Below are 21,943 nucleotides of genomic sequence, written 5' to 3'. Positions count from 1 at the left end.
TGGGCTACATCACAAGGAGCTGAGGTAGGAGAGCAGAGCCCCAGGCTGAACAGAAGCCAGTAACTTACATTCTTTCAGGCGTGTTCATGGTTGATATTTTGTACAATCACACAAACTAAAATAATAACATCATCTGCAAAGAGATACCTGGATACTGTTATTTTGTTGTATTATCCTGAACTCTGTGTCATTCCAATTCTTGGGCTAGTGATTTGCTTACAGTATGGCATGGTATAGAAGATTCACACCAGAATTCATAAGCCAGTGTAAGAATCCTGGTCTCTGGTCAAAGCACTATGGGATGTTAAATTGAGAATTTTAAGAATTTGGGGTTGGAATTAAAATTGCAAGGCATGATTCTTAAATTGACCAAGGCTGCTCCATTAATGGGGGATGCCAGGCTGAACAAATTAACATGTTTCATTCCCCACTTCCCCCCCCTCCCCAAGCTGACACACTCTTAAATGTTATTTACTCACGACTTTAGTTCTTTGATGTCTGGGTGGTTTTCTGGCAGGACAGCAATCCCACGACCATGCCCAGTGCCTCCATGGAGAAGAAATTGTACAACATCAGAACTTTGGGTTTTGACATGCAAGCTGTACATTGTAATGAACTCTCCAATCTTAAAATACACCAAAAAAAAAAAAAATTACTGGAGTATTGTTATGTATTAAACATGTAAGTATGACAATGGCATTCCATACATAAAAGTATGTCCAAGATATTCTTAAGTATGCATTTAATTCAACATATACAACTTTCCCCCAGCATGAAATCAACTTTCAACAATTCTTAAAATTCAGTGGTAATTTCTAACTTAATCCTAGAATATAAAATAGTGGTGACTGAATATAGATCTGGATGTAATGATAATCCTTCCTCCCTCCCTGAAATTACACTGGTAAAATAAAGACAAACTGATTAACTAGGTAAGTATGTAGAATAGCTGGGTCTGATGCAATTCTGAATACAAAGAAAGCAAATTCTTGGGCTCAAAATTCTTTAGTTCTAAGTGGGTATCTTTTACACAAGACTCCAGTCGGATTTCAGGAAAGTCTCTCAGTCAGTGAACAAACTGAACGTGAAAGAAGGCTGGATATTTCAGCAAGGTAACAATCCAAAACATACCTTCAAATCAACCATGAAGAATTTACAGGAAAGAAAGATAAAGATTTCGAATGGCCTTCACCATCCCAATTTGAATATTATGGAAACAATATGGGGAGACTTCAGATACACAGAGCGTGCAAAGAAACTCAAGAATATTTCTAGGATAAGTTAAAAAAAAAAACCCTTACAAAACAAAAATAGACTGTTAACTGGCTATAAGAAACAGCTGGAAGCTGTTGCTTCTGCCAAAGAAAGTGTTATAAAGTACTGACTGAAAGGGTATCTAAACTTTTGCACGTGCATATTTCTGATTTTTTAAAACTTTTAATCTACAAACAAGTGTACATAAACAGTGAATATGCATTCCAATTTTCAGAAAGATCTCTAACTTTATACCATGTAGAGGTTGTGTCAGCTGCTGTTCACTTATGAAGCATGCAGTATGACTGGGGTGCCTGAACTTTTGCATACAAGTGTAGTTTAGGAAATTAGCAATGCTTCTCAGTAGTGAGATCATAGGAAATGAGTGCACCATTCTTTGCTCTCATTTACTAGAAAAGGTTTGTGTGCACCATCAATCTTTTCCAATGGGTGGCAGCATTGCACACTTTTACCTTTCTAGCTTATGAACAGGAAATTCTAAGGAACAGTCTACACATACTGGTATCAAAATACTTCCATGTTTAAAAATTCATAATTGCTGTGCACAGCCAAAAAGCCATGAAGAGACCGAAACCCTGCACTGGAAATACCTGTAGGAAGTCAAGTGCACTCAGAATGTTCTTAGAACAAGATGGTATAGTCCGGTGCACTTTTTAGCATTAATGCCCTTATCCAGGCTGCTTCTTCAATTACTCCCCCTCCGTACTGCTACTTAATCCTCATCTGGTTGTTCCCTTTGTTAGAGTTTCCTGTCCTGCTGGTAAAGCAGCTGGCTGTGCAGGGGCAAACATATGCCAGAAGCCTCTGAATAAGCTGTGTGACCTTCTGGAGTTCGTAGCAGCTTTAATGCTTTGAGAAGAGATTCCTCCCATTTGCACAAACACACTCATTGATAAGGGGTGAACTGCCCCATATCAATGCTTTGAACCGTCCTATTATCTATCTCTGCTGGGCGTGGATTTCACACTGCTCGCTCCTGAACAACAGAATTTGACACGGTGAGCACAAGAACAGTTCCCACATTTGCACAAGTGGATCAACGTATTAGGATTTGGTTTCTGTTTTCTCATAAAATGCACCAGCAAAAAGGTGAACTCTACCTTCCATAGGTAAAAGAAGCCATTTTTGCTGCATTTTAATCAGTAAGATGACCACATATTTATAAGAATCCCAAGCAAACTGAGGCAGAATGGAAAATAAGGAGCAGATTTTATAGAGAACCCTAACTTTGATTTGTCTCCACTGACCAAGGGCAAGACAATTATCTCTCTCCCTCAGAAAGTGGCACTGAAGAAAACAAATCCTGATTTAACTTCAGTGTTTATTTAGTGAAAATGGCTTAAAACAAAACAACAAGCCTACAAATGTAAATTCTCAAATAACTAGCTCATTTTCCATATGGCAGGTTAGAATGGGAGACATGGTTGGCATGTCTCCCATTCTAATGATTGCACTGCAGTGTGGTTCACATTCAACAGTGCAAGCGAGAATGTGAATGGCTGAAAACAAACATGTAACTTTGTCCAGCTATATTAGACACATACTATAAATTGTATGTCAGAGAACCCTTTTAACTACGTTGATTTATAGATCTCTACCTGACTGTGGCTGATCTTGAAAAGTTAAGCAGGGTTGGACCTGGCTAGTACTTGAACTGGAGACCACCAGGAAGTCAGAAAAGCATTCTAGAATAAGCAAACGGTAAATGCTTCTGGACTGCTGCCAAGAAGACTACATGGACATCAGAAGTTAAACTCAATTCAAAGGACACACCTTTACTTTCATAAACTCCCTTCAAAAATTCTGTATTTCCTTCAGATACATTGTATATTTTCCCACTGTATGTATGGAGAGAATTTTAGACACTTCTGTATCACACAAGTGAGCTTTTGATAGTCAAATCTTTGCTTTTTCCTACTACAGGAAACAACACCATCATCAGCAAATGTATTTTCTATGTAATCTGAAGCGCAGCTAAGAAAAAGTACAAATAATTATTATTCTGGTTAATGGCACATGCTGAAGTCATTATGACTCCATTACCTGGAATGCAACAGTTGTTTTTTAAAAAATCATACTAAAAACTTTGCTACTGAATTTATTCTACCTTAAGGGGTAGACTTGTACTCTAACCACCATTCCAAAATTCCAATGGTTTCTGTAAGAAGCCATTGAAAAAAGTCACCTGGTTTGATCAGTAATACACATAGCAAAATCATGCTGTAGAAATCTCAGGAAAAAAAAAAGAAAATATGAAAAAAAACAGCGTTTGAATGAAGCCATTGAGTTTTATTTGTCTCCCAAATGCCAAGTTTAATATATTAAATGTATTTATTGGAAAGTGACCACAATGCATGCTGTTTTCACTCTGGCAGGTACTAAATTGTCTAACAGAAACTGGTGCCAATCTAATCCAGTGTTTCTCAACCTTGACAACTTTAAGATCTGTGGACTCCAATTCCCAGAATTCCCCAGCCAGCATGGGGAGTTGTCAAGGTTGAGAAATGCTGATCTAACCTCTCAATAGAAAGACATGGTCCATTTTCTTTTTGTAAACATGTTTTTGCTGGAAGAGCCTAAGCCCAAAACACCATACACAACCTTAGTAATAAAAAGAAAAAAGGCACTTTAAAAAGATAACCAGTGGCTCTTCTTTCATTGTGGGAATAACATTTCTGTTCTTTTCAGCTCTCTCTGCTTGTTGGGGTATGGTGGGGAGGGACAGTACTAAGAGATAGTGCTTGGCGGAAAATAACCATTGGTTAAGGTGTTGCTGTAGGATGAAGGTCAAGTTCACCCTCAACCAAGGAAATCCATTGGTGATTCTCAGCCAAGTGCTATCTCTTACTTCAGGCTAACTCACATGAAGTTTATTGTGGGGATAATTTGTGGGTATAATTTGAGGGGAAATCCTAGTGCAAGCTTTTGGAGAAAAAGCAGGATATAAATCTAACCAGATACAGATCATTTAGAATGTTGTTTATGTTGCTGTATGATGAATATAAGGGGAAGCCAGACTCAAAGGAGTATGTACAAACATTTTAGATAATACAGAAGGTTCTTTGTGGACAGCAAATACTTAAAATAACATAATGCAGGAGGTTCCAGAATACTATGCAGTGAAATACAAATTGATCCGTTTAATTTAATTTAAGCCTGTTTTATTGGGCAAAGACGTTGTTTGTTTTTCACTCCATACTTATTAGCAAGATCTATTTATGTCATACCACCCTCAGCCATGCACTTAACAGCAAAGTGGGATTATACTGTAATCCTGAGAATGTAATACCACCAGTATATCCTTATTTAAGAGCTGTTTGCAGTAATACTTTTTATGTTACAAATAGCCTTCCTGGCAGCAAGATGGCACTCTTCAATAAGGAATAAATATTACTGAAACTGTTTTCTTTCTATTTCTAAAAATGCACATTGCAGAACTCCAACAAAAAGTGTACAGATCACAAAATGAAATATTCAGAAATTAATATTTGTGAACAAATCACAAATGAGTTATTTCTTAGGCTTTCATTAGTGACCATATTCATTTTTTTCTAAATATAAAACTTACAAGACAGGCTGCAATTTAATAAAAGTAGTTTATCTGAAGTATAGGAAAGAAATTTAAGACTTCACCTCTTCTCTGTATGTTAATACTTGTACTCCAAAAGCTGGAATAGAGCTCTTTAATTAAGATATCGGTTTTCATAATAAATTAAATTGAATTGGTCTTTATTTTTTCCCTAGGAGATTTGGTTTCTTGGGCTTAATCATGGACCACTGCACAATTTATATACATTCCACTCATTTAATTTAAATAAATGTATACATAGACTGCTGACTTTTAGCAAAAACATAAATGGACAGTTAAAATAAAACTAGCAAAAAATCAAGTTATAACTGGCAAGGAGTTCCTTTACCTTTAGTAGTTTTGCCACCTGCACATGATTGTCAAAAGCTACAACATCCACTGTCAGATGTTTTAATTGACGGATGCGACAGCCATCTCCCTCTAGGTCGTCTTCTCCAATAAGCACGTTCCAAGATGGGAAACGGCATTTTGTGCCATCCCATACCTGCAGTGAAACAAAATTCACTCTTTTTGGAAACAGACAAAATTGTACAAATAATATTCCAGATTAAGATTGATACTACAATAAAGGATGGAAAACCTGGGCCTTCAAGGTGTCATTAAAACTCTAATTTCCCAAAGCTGCTTCTTCAAATACATTATTTATTAGATTTCTCTGAGACAATATTTCTCTATAAAGAAAACTGTGTTGCAGTCTTCCTGAAGAACAATTTAAGTTTCTAAAAGAACAAGGCATAATACTCCTAAAAATGCTAGCGGCAGTATTTTGGATAATAAGTTTGCTTTATTCATCCTCCTGAACATGCAAGAAGGCCATGCAAAATGTTTCAACCATCTAACGAAGTTGCGAGTTTGGAACTTAAAACAAAATTCAAGTTAGGGATAAAATATTCCATTTTTAATGGCTAAAAAACTCAAAATGTTTTGTCCTTTTATCCAATAGTATTCAGAAACAATGAATCAGGACAATATTCTAATTCTAAACTCATTTAAAAAACACACATTTCTTTTTATGCAAACTCCATTACTCCATTAATCATATCTGCTTGATAGTTATGATAAGTTCTGAATCTGAATTCTCCATGCCTTTCTTCAATTTTCTCCTATCTTTGTGGATCAATAAAACAGCATTGGCACAACAGAAGAAATCAGGGGTTTGTTGATAAACATCTATTTTAAGCATAGGCACAAGAAGGTCTCAGTGTATTTTGTACCAACTCGGTTTTTCTAGACCAAAGCAATGTGATTATTTGGAAGAATACCTCAAAATATTTTTCCAGTTTGGAACAAAACAGTCAACTATAAATGGTTTAATGACTGCATTAAATACATTTCTAAAACACACCAAGATTTTAAAGGTTTTAATATACCTGACTAATATTTTCAGAACAGGCATGAGTATTTTCTAAAGAAAGTGATAGTGTTAATGCAGGTCTGGATTTTATTTATTTATTTATTTATTTATTTATTTATATTTTATTTTATTTTATTTTATTTTATTTTATTTTATTTTATTATTTTTATTTTATTTATTTATTTAATCTTATTTTAGTACATTAATTTATGGCAGTCTCTATCTTCTATACTTAGAAAGATGGTGCAAGAAATAATAAATAATTAGAATAATACAATTAGAATGTCAATCTGAAGATCTGCCAGAATGTAACACCCCTAAAATATGTCCATGCATGTGTGTGAAACATTTTCCTGTTTTCCTTATTAACTATAGGATCCCATAACCAATGTTTCAGATAAATTGCAGATCCAGATAATCAGTGTCCAAATCCAAGATATATCACTACGTATCTGACAGACAAAACACTCAGGCCATCCAGAAAAGGCAACCTACGGCTTCCTGAAAATGAAGCCAAAGAACTAGAATACGGAGAATATTTTTAAGAGGTTAAAATTGTTTACAAACCACTTTGATCATCGTTTTCTATTGAGAAGACTAGTTATAATGGGCTGTATCTCAAAAGAAAAGTTATCTTTGACTTAAGCAGTGTAATTATTCAGTTTATTAACTGAAAATATGATAAAGCTAATGCTTACTGAGGTAAACAAAAAGCAAACTGCTGTTCACACTGTGAATTAAAGACTAGTCATGTTTTGTGGGTTCTTCTTCCCTATTACCTCTTTGAGATAATACTAGTATTCCTTTATTTGCTGCTTGCTCCTGTGGATTTAATTCTTAAAAAAAAAAAAAATTCACAGCAGTTTGCAAACACCTGCCAGCCGCTGCTGCTTTTTCACTCTCCTGCCTAGTTTCACAGATCTCTTTGAATGGCCATTTGTGTATTTCAGGACAGAAAACCATTAACACAAATAGCATAAAAGCTCAGCAGTAAACAGTTTCTTTGTTAATAACAGAATTCCATGGTTCTCCCTGCATTGTAAATGACATTGCATGGCTATAAGAGCACAGTAATTTTTGCTGAAAGTTTTTAAGGGCTTCCTCATGTGCCGAAACTTGTGAGGCTCTCATCTAGCCAACGCTGACCATTCTGTATACATGTCAGAAAGAAGTCTAATGAATGCAGTTAGTCACCTGGATATAAAACTTATTATTATTATGGTTGGTCGCATAGTCAGCCAGATGTTTAGACTGGATTTGGCATTTTTATCCACCTATCGAGTCCTTCCCAAGGACCTGGGATAGGCAGATGTTGTTGTTTGATGGTGTTAAAGATATTGTCACAGGATGTAAACTGCTCCAAGTAAAGCTGCCTTTTGCAATTGACGGATGGTGATTTTGTCAGTGCCAATGGTCTTCAAGTGGGGCTCCAGATGTTTTGGAATTTTATTATTGGGACCTTTTAAAGAATAAGGGTAATACTTAACATTAAATATTTTACTACTCTAAATATGAAATATTTGAAATTGTAAGCCTCCTTGAATGGTCATTCCAAACAGAAAAGTGGCATATAAATTAAGTAAAATACTAATCTGAATATAAGCATATTGGCCCTAAAAAGATTAACTCCTGCCTAGTTTCACAGATCTAATGCCAATGGTCTTCAAGTGGGGCTCCAGATGTTTTGGAATTTTATTATTGGGACCTTTTAAAGAATAAGGGTAATACTAAAAAGATTAAACTAAATTATTGCCTTCTACTACTTATAGTGAACTAGAGAATGTAAGTGATAAATGTCATCATTTTTCAAACATGGGTACTTATATTCTATATATCAAACAGGAATTTCTCTTTCATCCTTCAAAAACTAAATGGATTTAATTCGCCCAGTGATTTTCAGACTTTATTTCAATTGCATGGAGCTTTTATAGGTGGAACTAGACCAGCACAAAGTAAAGCAGAAAGGAACAAGCTCGGAAGAAACGAAGTTAACCACATGTTCTGCTACAGACACTCCTGGTCGTAGTCCCTTTAGTTACAAGACACTATCAATGGGTTTATTTTAAAAATATGTTATCTCTCAAAGCAGAAAGGCCAAACAAATGATACACAGTCTGACTAAGAATGAAAAGCTATCTGTAAATTAATGCTGTTCCTATCTTTTTTTTTTTTTATGTGGGGTAACAAAGAGAAAAGTTCTAGCTTATAGCTGTTGACATACTGATTTTCTGCATGCAGGAACTTTTAAGTACAGATAGTATAAAAGCATCTCCCACTTCAAATGTACAGATCCAACAAAGCCTTTATATATTGTTACATACATACCAGCCCAATTCAGGCATTTACCTGATGAGATAATAGCTTAAAATGAAATTTAATTGAAAATAGGGAAATATATACTAGCTTCAATCTCTGCTCATGGTGATCTTCATTATGGGAAGGTTTGAAAAGAAGCTGTATTTGCATTCGATTGATTACCCTACTTTAGTAAAGACTGTGTGGCAAATGGTATATATATTCTAGGTGATGCAGTGATACTTCCATTTCAGACCTCCGAGCTGATCACATGGAGATTGGTGTGTGGGTGATCCTGTTCTATGCAGTTTCAGGCCCTCAAATATATAATAGACATATAACCTGTGTTATATGTCTTGGGACTCAGACATATAACACAGCACTTAGAAGATGCAATCTTGGTAAAAATAAACAGCAGAAGGAAAAGGTAGACATCCAATGGAGTAGAATGAATTGCTCAAGAGCGGATTGTATGGGATTTCTGTTTGTTATGCATTCATGTCTTGGATCTCCATTTTAATATAAGCAACAGCTATGATGTAGGAAATGGCTTAAATAGATTTCTTTTCATGCAGTACAAACATAAATTGATGCGAGAAACTTCATCCCTGCATCAGGGAAGGAATAAAATTCAATTTTCCCATGTATCTAAACATATGACAATATGTTCTTGTAATAACTCTAAAATGCAAATGCAGAATCTGAAGATAGAAATTTAAATTTCTGTCATTATTTCAAGGCAAGGAATCTCTGGTTGATGAAAAAGCCTCTGAGAAATTTAGGAGCAAAAAAGGAAAGACACAATTACCTTTCCAAGCAAGTCTTTACTAAAGATATTATGTATGTACCTAAACAGATGCAAAAGTAACCTATATCTGTAGGCCAAACATTAAGTCTCTCTTGCACACAGGGTTATCACAATTTCTATATCTATTTTGACATATTTTATACTTCTAAACTTTCAGAATTCCAAACAGTTGCAAAAGAGGTTAAGTGAGAGACTTTTGCATTCCACAAACATATTTCAACCATATTTTCTTAATTTATTTCCAAGGCACATAAACAGCAATCATAGTTCCAGTGGTTCGTGGGAAAAAATCCAAAATCCATAGATGGGTAATACCAAAAGATTCATAAAAGATTTAACAAGACAGCAGAAATATGGATGATGACTAATTTGAATTCAAAAAGGGATATTTACAAGTGCACACCACTGTCTCCTTCCCAAGCTACTATTAATGATTTGAATAACAACCAGGGCCATCAAATAATGAAGTCAGTTTAGATAGATGCCACCCTAAATTGAGCCAAAACATGGCCAGCGAAAAACAGAGATGATCAATTTGCTTGAATGAATCCTCTGGTATCCAACAAGTTCCAAGTTTAAAACCTTTTATACTATTTATTAATGTGGTTTTTAAATATTTTTTCTGCTGTTTTTATACTTGTCTTTTTATCTGATTGTTATATGCTGCCCAGAGTCACTTCAGTGAGATGGGCGGCTATATAAATGTGCTTAATAATAAATAAATAATAAATAAATTCTCCAAGATGGGCCAAAGAAGCATTCAGGAACCATAAAAGGCAGCATTTCTAGCAGAAGATTTAAGATTTATTTTGATTGTGACACTGCTGATCAGAAAAAAAAAATATCATAGGTTAGATTATATTCAGTCTCAGGGCTAATGTGTAATTACTGTTTAATTAAAACAGTTATTATACATTAATGAGGGAAGGGGCGGAAAATAATAATAATAACAACAACAACAACAACAATAATAATAAATAAATAAATAAAAACAGACCTTGAGAAGATAAGAAGATCCATCCACTTTAGCTTTTCCTACTAGTTGGCAGGTGAATTCAAAAAACATTGGTGGCTGGATGTCACATAATTTTTTTGTGGGAGCTGGATTAGGAAGATTACTTGCCACCCAAATACGCAAGTCTTCTACAGTTTTTTTGTCTTCATCTGTAAATGAAAATGTTTTGCTAGATGTTCGGGGAATCACTGGGGCTCCGATGGTACCATCAAATGTAAGTGCAGCAAATCCACTGCCTGAAATCCCATGCATCTGATTATTGAATTCTTTGATCTACAACAGTAAGAACAAAAATGATGTATCATATAGAAAAAAATCATCCTAAAAAGTCAACATAAGACTTGATACAGGCTTGTAATACTAAAAATTATGAAATAAAATAACAAGATTTTTAGAAACTATCAAATTAATAATTGGTTAACCTTGTGGTTTCAGAACATGTATTTGAAAAGTTTTTAACTTTCAACTGGATGGAACTGACGAAGTCCTCCATTCTTCTATGTGTTCTGGGGTCACTATCTGAAATCCATCACATATAAACTCAGTACATACGGCTATTTTATTTGTAGTAAAGCATACTATGATGCCTTCAAGAATCAGAAGCACAAAGAGACTAATAATGTGGAGGACTGCAGATTGCCTTCCTGTTTCGGAGGAAAGACATTAGATTGCAAAAGCGTTGAAGTTCAACGTGTTCCAACTAGAAGCAATGCAAGACTACGCTGCGGATGCTTGATGTAAACAGCTGTACTGCTATAATAAACATTTGATTATAGCATCTTCATTTGCAGTTGGTTGCTAAAAGAATTAACAACATCTGGGAGGCATAACAGTTTTAAAATTAAGTACTTTCCAGATAATAAATCTTCCTAGATAAAAATAAAACCAATCTCTGGTGCCATAAATCAGCTTCTGTAATCAGTACAATGATACTTGAAATGGCTATTTTCTTTATTTAGCTGGTCATCAATATAAGCTATTAGGAGAATATATATTCAAAGAGCATGTCTCATACACTGTCTTGCTCAAATGGCTCATTCTTTCAAATGTTACACCTGGGAGAATTCACAATAACACCTAGGAGAATGCAGTGCTCTTACCCTTCCCTCAAATGTGTCCTCAAAGTCCTTTATTGAGATTAGGAAATTAGCCAAATGATGCCCAGTTTGTCGGTCAGAAGATGCACTACACTACAAATCCCTAGCATAGCCAACCAGGCCAGAACGACAGGTCTGTTTGGGGAAGATCAATCTAGGAATGGACTCTTTCCATAACTGATTGGAGAATTTTACAAAGGACTGTATCAGCTTTAATATATTTATACATATATTAACTGTATAAATGGTTATATATCTCACAGAGTTTAGGTGTATATGCAGGGATCTGGATGGCACTATGATTATTTTCCTCATCACAAATACCACCATTAGCAGTATGGGGTTCAGTGAATTCTTGCAGGACTAGTTCTAGTGTAGTGATTATATGATTATTCTTGAATGGGCTTTAATGGCAGCCTCGTAAATTAAATTCCAAAATATATGAGCATATATTTCTCCACCTGATCCATTCAAATAAACCTGGTATCTAAAGAGTTATGTGGTAATCTCAGAGTATGAGGTAAATTTGTAATTGCACTTATAACTGCTGTAAAGAAGATTGGAAGCCACTTTATATCTTTTTTCTTTCTTTTTTTTTCCTATTTTTCTTTTGCCTTTTTTCCTTTCTTGCACTTTTAGCTTTCTCTTTGATTTCTTTTTCTTTTCTTTTCCTTACTTTATGTTAGTATTAGTTTTTATCTTCCTTTTTAAAAATTGTTAATAAAATTATAATACATAATACATAATATATAATGTATATGTATATATATGATAGCAGTTCTAGGAAGTATATCTCCATTTTGGAGCAAATGTGCTTATGAGACATTGAAGTCCTTACTCATGCATTCCTCTATAAGAGTCTACACTCTGAACTTCAAACTCCCTTTGTATTTAAGAGATCTGGTAGAACAGAGATGGACTATATCCACCTTTTTTTATTGTATACTGCCCAAAGATCACTAGGAGAGTTGCATAATTTCCATCTATCACAATTGCTATTGCACTGCATAAGCCAGCCTATATTATGGCTTATTGATGTATGACATTTTCTTCCCTTGCTTTTTAATCTTTTCTTTTTGACTTCTTTCTATAGTCCAATCTTTCATCAAAATAAACATACAACAAAGGAATCTTGCTTCATCTGTACATTGATTAAAACTCTGTGCATTGCACATATAACTTTAGGCACCTCTATGTAGCTTAATCGAAATGTTACTAGTTTAAACTTGCCTGCATTGAATTTTCAGATAAATGGTTATGAGTTACTTAAGCGCAGGGCCCAGGAGCACCCAACACTTGTGATGTACTTGATGGAATGTGGTTAATTAGCAAATACTTTCATTTTAACAAATATCTAAAAATACACCCGTCTAAATAAAAAGCATGGATTCTACCACCTGGGAAATATTTATTTATTTATATTTCAAATTTAGACACCTCCCATCTCATAAGGAAGTGTGCTTAATCTAAATCAGGTATACAGGTAGTCCTTATTTAGCTACCACAATTGGGACCGGCAACTCGATCATTAAGCAAAGCAGTTGCTAAGTGAAATCACAACTGTGCTTATGATTTTACTTCAGTTTCCTTTGCTTTACAGACCTGTGAAGGTCATAAATGCAAGGACTGGTCACAAAGTTACTTTTTTTTATTACCATTGTAACTGCAAATGGTCACTGTACGAGGCAGTCACTAAATGAGGGCTACCTGAACATTAACAAAAAATTCTAATAGGATCTAATCAATACCCAATGTATATTTGCATATGTTTCATTCTCTGGTGAACAAACATTTTGTGATATTTGAGAATTAAAAAAAAATGCACCAGAATAGCATTCTTGGAGTCAAACAAACATAAATATGTTGTATACCAAATATTTATGTTGTATACCAAATATTTACATTGCTATATATTGTTAACATCCCCTAATCCAAACCCACAGAACAAAGTAAACATTCATATTTTCTCCTGCAAATTGCACTCTGCAACTACTTCACTTGCTAAATTTGCAAAATGATACCAAAAATATCCCCTCTTCCATCAAGATTACAATATGCTGAAAAGTGAGAAAGGAGGAGAGTTACAAGTTCAAGGACAGTAACATTTCTGCTAAAAGAACAGCAAAAAAAAAAAAGAAGAAAGAAGAAAGAAGAAAGAAGAAAGAAGAAAGAGAGAGAGAGAGAGAGAGAGAGTAATGACCATGAAAAGGCAGCAAAAGAGTATCTCTAATCAATGTTTGTGAATGCTTGTGTTTCTTTAATACATAAAAACATTTTTTAAAGTGCAGAAGTAGAATATCTAACAGGAACAAGCATGCTATCTTGGATCATAGTCCAAGACCCACCTACCATCAAGCTGACAGATCATACACAAAAACACACCCTTCTTGTAACATAAAGACAGAATGCACAAAGTATTCTAACAAACCTTCAGTTCTGCTTGTCTACAAGAATGATATGGTTAGTCATATGACTATAGCAGAGAACTCAAGATGTTGTGCAGTCTATTAAAGCCCAGGAAGTGTCTAAGAATTTGTCTCTTGTGGTAGAAAGCAACATTCCTAAATAGTTATCCTATTAACTGTAATCAATGTAATCCAATTGTAATTCAATTAAAATTAAATTCAGATTTTTTTTTTCCTTAGACCCACATCCCCCAGCATGCTACCCAAAGCCCAAGTGCAGGCGTCTAGTGCAGTTTATGGGGTGGGAATGATCAATATGGATCAGCAATCCCATAAATGGATAGGATTCTCTCTGTCAAAGATGAATGCCAAAAAGTATCTGCTCTGTTTCCTTTGAACAGCCTACAGAACAACTTTTTTACCACATGGCAGGAAGTATGTTCAAATTACCTTTATTCTGTGAAATCGAACAATATCACCAATTCTGTAGATGTGTGGAAGGGCATCTCTGACTGCATTAAAAAATGAACACACCAACTTCACACTGGACTGATCTACAATGGTCACCACTGAGCAATAATCTGTAAAGGTTGAAAAAGAGAATTAAAAAGAAGAACAGAAAGATTATCATGCAAAGGAATCCAGGTTTATTTGTTTTTTGTTTCCCTGACAAAAATGACATACATTAGAACATAAGGACAAAATTGTAAGATTCCATATGACTTCACCACTAATTCCTTGTCAATCTTCCACAGTGCCGATACAAATGGATTTACTTTATAAAGTAATGTTTACAAAGTTCATATAACAAATAGCAAAATCTGGTTAATTAGTAGTAGACTGAATATCTTATTTTTTACACAAATTTTTATCTTCCAAAAGTTGTCAATTGCGTTGTTGCTACCATAGCAAACAAACTGTATTCCTTTCCTTTTAGTACAATCAATTAGATCTATCCACTGATTTGAAACCAAGAAGCTACATGAATGAATGAGTGGATCAATAAAATCCAATCTATTTAATAATTATTAGACAAATACTCTGTTCCATGAGTGTTTTTAAATGGATTTTTAAAAATATCTGTAAATACAGGTAATATGTACCTATGCATGCAACTTTTTCTAGCTAGAGCTTTTGTAGGCAGCTAGTTTATATGCATGTAATTCCTTGAGAGTTTTTTTTACAATAAACTAACAAAAAATGAAAATAAATCTTTGCATGCTTATTTTCCCAAAGCAAAGTTTTAAAATATAAAGAGTTCTTGCTCTCTGTCTCAGAAAAACAAAAACGTATCCATCTCTTTTCATACATAACCCTCAGAAACATATGCTCTTTTGAACAGATTTCTCACAAATCAATATCTTCTCATGAAAGTTTTTGAACAGAAAACTATTCTGTAGTGATGCTTGTTTTGGAAAAACCTGCAAATCTACTTATTTAGAAATCAATGGCAGATTTCTATGACATTTCTAACTGCATGAAACTTTTATCACCTTTCCTAGGCAGGAAGTACTCTGTTCCAGCTGTTGTCTCCTGAGACACAGATGAGAAAAAAGCATCCTTGTTTGTCCAATTGTGTAATAATCTAGTGCAGCAGAACATCAAGATGGGCGAATCAGCCTGAGTTCCAGGAAAGTTGCTGTTTACAATTCACCTCTTTGTTCTTTCACTGTCAAACTGACCTTTCTCCTTCACTTTTTGTTCAATCGTTTTCTTTAGCAGTGCTGAATCTTGGTTTGTAACCTTGAAGGTGGGATATAGGGGGTGTGCATGTTTTCCTTTAAGCAACATCTCACCAAACTATAATGCAAATTATTTTCAGTAAACTCTGCATGAATATTAAATAAAATAGTAAATCTGTCACTCACACGACTAAATTAGCAGTTGTGGGTGGTTAAGCCCTCTTCTACTGCAGCACAGCTGCACTGAGAATAATCTTATGGCAGGATGTTAATACCACAGGCCTGTATGGATTTTTGGTTATTTACTGATATGTTCTGACCAATCAGAATGTAAAGATGGTAACTTCACTTCTCTTTAGTGGCATTAGAAAGTGCTGGAATTTATCTGGAATAAATTGGATAAATGTTTTAAGCAAAGAAAATATGTAAATAAGCCTAATTAAATTCAGTGGGAGTAATACCTATGTAGATAAAAACAAAACTAACCTTTAAAGTTAAAACTATCTCTTGAGATATATTTAAAAGTAAAAGAACAATTCCTTTTTGGGACTGTGTGGAAGAAAAATCCAGCAAAAATGTAGAATATAGATTTTATAAATAAATGATTTTAAAAATTGCAGTTTTTCTAAAAGATTATGTGGCAGTTCTCAAACTAAGGGTTATATCAGAAAAAAATATGCCACAAAAATATCTAATTTACATAAAAATCTGCGAATAGCAATGCTCACCTAAATAAATGTATTTAAGGGGAAATGTTTACAAATACTTTTCAAGTAAAAATAATTACTTTAGAGGTACTGTGCTCAGACGAATAGTCTTGAGAAGTATGAGTAGTAAGGCTGAGATGCTTTATATATTGAGAGTTTAACTTTGAAAATTATCTTAAAAAAGCAGAAAATACACGAAGGTGTTATCAAGGAGATGTAAAAGGAAGATAGGAAAAACAAAGTATACCAACAGGATCAAGAACAAACTTCTAATTCTAAGCTTATATATTATATACCTTACTTAAATTTTAAAAAATGGTCAAGACATTTCATGTTGGTAAGATATACAAGATCTAAGGTAACAGCCTGAAAAGGAAGGTTCTTTTCAAACCTGAGCAAATGTTTTGGTTGCTACGATTTAGAGTTCTGTATCTTTATGGGTTACCTCAGTTCAATAAACAACACAGGATATACTGTACAGTGTAAAATTCTTTTTGTGGACAGAAGCTATGTTAGTTACAGTGCAAAAAAATGTCAATGTATCCTTATGGATTTACCAGACTCTGGTCTGTAAGTACAACTAACACTTATAAAAATCTGTTGTACTGTTTTTTTTAATAACACGTTGAATTGCAAGCATCCTATGGAGACTTAATATAGCCTAAAGGTACTTCCTTGGTTCTAATACTGTTTTAAAATACATAGCACAATGGGATTATAGATATATTCTCTTAAAACAAGTTCCTGTGTGACTGCCAGACCTGAAATCAAACAAAAGCTCCACATGGTATTTTAGTATGTCCCAAATTATTACAATCTCCATAGAAAATGGAAACTACTGCCATTAGACTTGGTAACAACTTTATTGGAATGAACCTTCCATATGTATGGCAAACAGCAATAATAACTGATTGCTCTTCTACTCACTACTTGATCTATAATTTTATTTATACATTCTGCATTTCATCAAAAGAAAAACGACACTCAATGTGATATACAGAATTCCCCCACCTGCTTTACAACGTATACTCACAGTAACACTATGAGGTAGGTTACAGTTACATGAATTCTGTAAAAAGATTGACGGAGCAATCTTTGGCTGATTTAAACCCCCCACTGTTTTAGGTAAGACTGAACTGTTAGAAGCACTGAATTAACTGAACTATTTTGTTAAATAAGTCCTTTTACATGATGTTTGCAAAATGTGCCTTAAACAAAGAAACAAACGTGAAGATGAAATCAATGCTGTGCTACCAGACTTTCACTGACAAAACAGGATTTTCTTCACCTATCTTTCTTCTGGAGCATCTCATGTGGCCCCAAAGTGTCCTTTAGGGGACTGGGGGACCCTGTGCATGAATTTTAGGTGATGTAGCTTTTGCAGGGTGGGAGCAAAAAGATCCCTCTGTGGAATCTGCTTCTGCTGCTTGCAATATACCACTGAATACCACTACGAAGATCTTTACAGTAACTGTACATTTCATTTACTTGAAAGCATGCCAGCTTTGCTTTGCAAATATTCGCAGAAAGATAAAGATGAGGAAAAAGCGATCAAAATGATCAGGGAGCGGGCAAATCCTCCAGGAATGGATAGTGGAGAAAGAGAAGCAGATAACAGGCCTTTTATATAAAATATATAGAACAGTGTTTCTCAACCTTAGCAACTTGAAAATGAGTGTCTGGGGAATTCTGGGAGTTGAAGTCCACTCATCTTCAAGTTGTCAAGGTTGAGAAACACTGCTGTAGCAACTGATTTCTTTAGATGGGCATCGTGCATTGGATGGGTGGCGATGGAATACTTTTTTGAAGGAAAAAAAAGGATAGTGATTATTTTAGTTTATCCATTTTAGGGATATTAGATATTCAATATTCTATACCTAATCAGGTTTTTATATTCATAGGAGTGGCACTGAAATTATTGAAATAAATAATTAAAACCACAAAGAATATCTTCAGTTGATCAATCCAGAATTCAGGCAAGAAGAAAGAGTTAATTGTGAAGAACTGCTATGGTCCTGACAAGTCCATGAGTTCAGGGTGGCACACCATTTTATCTTTAGCACCCTATCTTTTGTCAAAGATATCTAAATGTAATTAAAAACCTAAGCCATCACCAATGTGTCTTTCGCACCTCAAGATAAACTATTTATAAGCTACAAAAATTCTGGCTCTTAGTATAAGATTTTTTATCAGTGTCCAAGTGTTAATATCTGATGTCTTCAGAACATAGCCTCCCGTCAGAGATATTTGTCTGGAGTACTTCATAAGTGAAATTAAATTCTAATAACTGCATTGTAATTGCTATTATAATACGAGGTACATTTTACAATATTACAGTACGTGGGAATGATTTTATAATATTTAAAAAATTCAGAAAAAAAAGAAGTGAGGCATCTATAAAAGTCCAAATTAAATTACTGCAAAAAGTAATATTCCATTGGCATAAAAGTGTATAAACACACTATTTCCTAGGATTATTTTCTATACCTCAATGATTTGATTTATTTATTTATTTATTTATTTAATTCGGCTTGTATGTCACCCATCTCCCCCACAGGTGACTCTGGGCGGCTCACAATAAAAAAGAAAAAACACAATTCTCTCCAAGATGGCTAAAAACTATAAATAATTTAAAAACATATTAAAAATGCCCTAAAAAACCTCCTCTAATTTTGGCCCTATAAAAACCTGTAAGATGCTGGGGGGGGCAACCCATCATCCCACCAGCCATCTCCACAGGTGCGGGCCCCCCTCTGGCCCCCAGGCCTTCTGGCAAAGCCAGGATTTAATACCTTTCCTGAAGGCCATGAGGGAGGGGACACACCGGACCTCAGGAGGCAGGATGTTCCATAGGGCAGGCGCTGCAGCAGAAAAGGCTCTCTGCCTAGACCCCACCAATCAAAATTCCCTGACCGATAGGGTCTGCAACCTGCCCCTTCTGCTAGACCGAGTGGGACGGGCTGAAGTGACCAGGGCGAGGCGGTTCCTCAGATAACCTGGTCCCGTGCCATGAAGGGCTTTAAAGGTGATGACCAACACCTTGAATTGGACCCGGAAACAAACTGGTAACCAATGCAGCTCACACAACAGCGGTGTTATATGTGCCCTCCTAGGGGCATTGAGAATTGTCCGCGCCGCCACATTCTGCACCAGCTGTAGCTTCCGGATACTCTTCAAGGGTAGCCCCATGTAGAGCGCATTACAGTAGTCCAACCCAGAGGTGACCAGGGCGTAAGTGACCGTGCGGAGGTCCCCCTGATCCAGGAAGGGGCATAACTGCCGGACGACACGAAGTCGTGCAAAGGCCCTCCTGGCCACGACTGCCACCTGCTCTTCGAGCAGGAGTCATGAGTCCAGGAGAACCCCCAAATTATGCACCGGGTCTGTCTGGGGTAGTGCAACCCCATCAAGAACCAAAGATGACAAAGTCCTAGATCTTGAGGCTCCCCGTATCCACAGCCACTCCGTCTTACCAGGGTTCAGGTGAAGCCTGTTGTCCCCCATCCAGGCCCCCACAGCCTCCAGGCACCATGAAAGGGCAGTCACAGCATCACTTAAGGCACCTGGGATGGAGATGTATAGTTGGGTATCATCAGCATACTGGTGATACCTCACTCCATGGCGCCGGATGATCTCACCCAGTGGCTTCATGTAGATATTAAATAGGAGCGGTGAAAGCACTGACCCCTGTGGCACCCCACACAGTAGGGACCGGGGGCTGGACCTCTCTCTCCCTATCAACACCGATTGGGTTCGGCCTTGGAGAAAGGAGCTGAACCAGCACAACATTGTGCCACCCAACCCCAACTCCTGCAGCCGACCCAAAAGGATACCATGGTCGATGGTATCGAAAGCCGCCGAGAGGTCAAGAAGAGCAAGGATGGATGCACTCCCCCCATCCCGGTCTCGCCAGAGATCATCTAAAAGTGCGACCAATGCTGTTTCTGTCCCATAACTAGGCCTGAATCCTGACTGATAGGGGTCCAGATAATCCGTTTCCTCCAGGATCCTCTGAAGCTGCCATGTGACCATCTTTTCTACCACCTTCCCTAAAAAGGGGAGGTAGGAGACTGGACGAAAGTTGTCCAGGACGGTGGGGTCTAGCGACGGTTTCTTGAGGAGAGGGTGGACCAAAGCCTCTTTAAAAGGCTTTGGGAACACCCACTCCTGCAAGGATGAATTAACCACCACCAGGACCCACCCTAAGGTCACCTCCTTGGTAGATCTAACTAACCAGGAGGGACACGGATCTAAATCACAGGTGGTCGCACTGACAGCCCCGAGGACCCTGTCCACTTCCTCAGGGACAACAGGATCAAACCGTTCCCAGATAACTGGGCAAGAACGCTCCCTGGGCAACTCTTCTGGACCTACTCCACGCTTGGCTTCCAACTGAGAGCGGATCTGAGCAATTTTATCCATCAGGTGTTCAGCAAGTTCCTCTGTACGACCCTGCAAGTAGTCCTCCGCCCCCCCTTTTCCCAGGAGGGTCTGGGTGACCCTAAACAGGGCTGCAGGGCGACACTCTGAGGATGCAATAAGAGCGGAGAAATATTGACGTTTCGCTGCCCTTACCGCCACTAGGTAGGCCTTAATAGCCGCTCTAACCCGTGTTCAGTCTGATTCGTCCCGAGTTTTCCGCCAGCAGCGCTCTAGCCGTCTCTTAGCCCTTTTCAGCTCCCTCAACTCCTCTTTTTATGCTTAAAAGCAATTATTACAGGATATTTCTGGTATGAGCATTCATATTTTATCATTGAAAATTTCCTTATTTAAAAAGTTGAATCCCTTTTAAAATAACAAATCCATTTTATCACAGAGGCTAAGGTCACTGTTAATTTAAGTTTTAGTTATTTCAATGGGCCTATTATAAATATCACCAAATTTGGATTCAACCAATTATTTACAATGACTTTGTTTTACTAGTAGTCCATCACATATAATAACAAAAGCTTTCTTAAGTTTCTCATTGTTGCATAACTCACATTACACACAAACAAACAAAAATGTTTTTATAAATGTTTTACAGGAATAGAGAACTCTATGAATTATACTGTATGGAAAAATTGTACTCCTTCCTCCAAATTATCCAACTTCCAACACTTCCATATGTTTCATTTCTTTTTTTCAAAGCTATATATGATTATGGTTACATTTGCAGTGGAACTACAGTAAATTACAATAACATTACAGTTTTGGGCATATCTGAATAAAGGTTGCGGACCAAAATGGGTTTGTAAATTGTTTGGAAAGGAACCATAATAATCATCCCAATGCACATAAGACTAACTGTGACTAATCTGGAAAGAAAGAGGGAAATTTAAATGAGAAAAGAAGCAGACCAGCTCATAGCCTATCTTTCTTGTCAGGGCATAAGAATTACTACAACTATACTGAGTATCTGTGGAGTCTCACAGCAGCATCGCATTTTTCTGAAAATTCTGTATGATTTTCCATATTTGAACTTTTTTTCTGGTGGTATAATTTAATTTGGGATGTTTTACTCTTGGAAAAACATAATCATACAATTAGTACAGAGAACAGAGCAAATTTCAGATACAATCTTAAATACATTTATGCAGAAACAAATTCAGATGAAATGACACTTGTGTTAGTAATGAAAAGGGTTGGCTGACTACAATACTGCATATTTTACTCCCTCATTCCAAGAACACTCATACCAATGCGGTCACTTAAATAAGTGTTAAATTTACAAAGA

General features: G+C 36.1%; 1 protein-coding gene and 1 pseudogene across 2 annotated transcripts in view; both read right to left on the bottom strand.

Annotated features, from left to right (window-relative positions):
- The window catches only part of POT1 (protection of telomeres 1), a 58,401-nt gene that overhangs the window by 16,623 nt on the left and 19,835 nt on the right, over window positions 1-21,943 (bottom strand). For both annotated transcript variants that reach the window (XM_007430268.3, XM_025167951.2), the window contains 4 exons: window positions 14,289-14,419; window positions 10,319-10,609; window positions 5,193-5,348; window positions 480-625 (listed from right to left, as the gene is read on the bottom strand). In XM_007430268.3, coding sequence (XP_007430330.1) covers window positions 480-625; window positions 5,193-5,348; window positions 10,319-10,609; window positions 14,289-14,419 — 724 coding nt within the window. The remainder of the gene's footprint in view (window positions 1-479; window positions 626-5,192; window positions 5,349-10,318; window positions 10,610-14,288; window positions 14,420-21,943) is intronic.
- LOC148215889 (uncharacterized) lies at window positions 15,489-19,878 on the bottom strand (annotated as a pseudogene).

This window comes from Python bivittatus, unplaced genomic scaffold (assembly GCF_059951505.1).
Source record: "Python bivittatus isolate LINGU-HERP-01145 unplaced genomic scaffold, Pbiv_v1 ctg000330_np1212, whole genome shotgun sequence".
NCBI classification, from domain to species: Eukaryota; Metazoa; Chordata; class Lepidosauria; order Squamata; family Pythonidae; genus Python; species Python bivittatus.
Note: the sequence above shows the minus strand (reverse complement) of the source record. Positions and strands in the feature narration are given on the sequence as shown.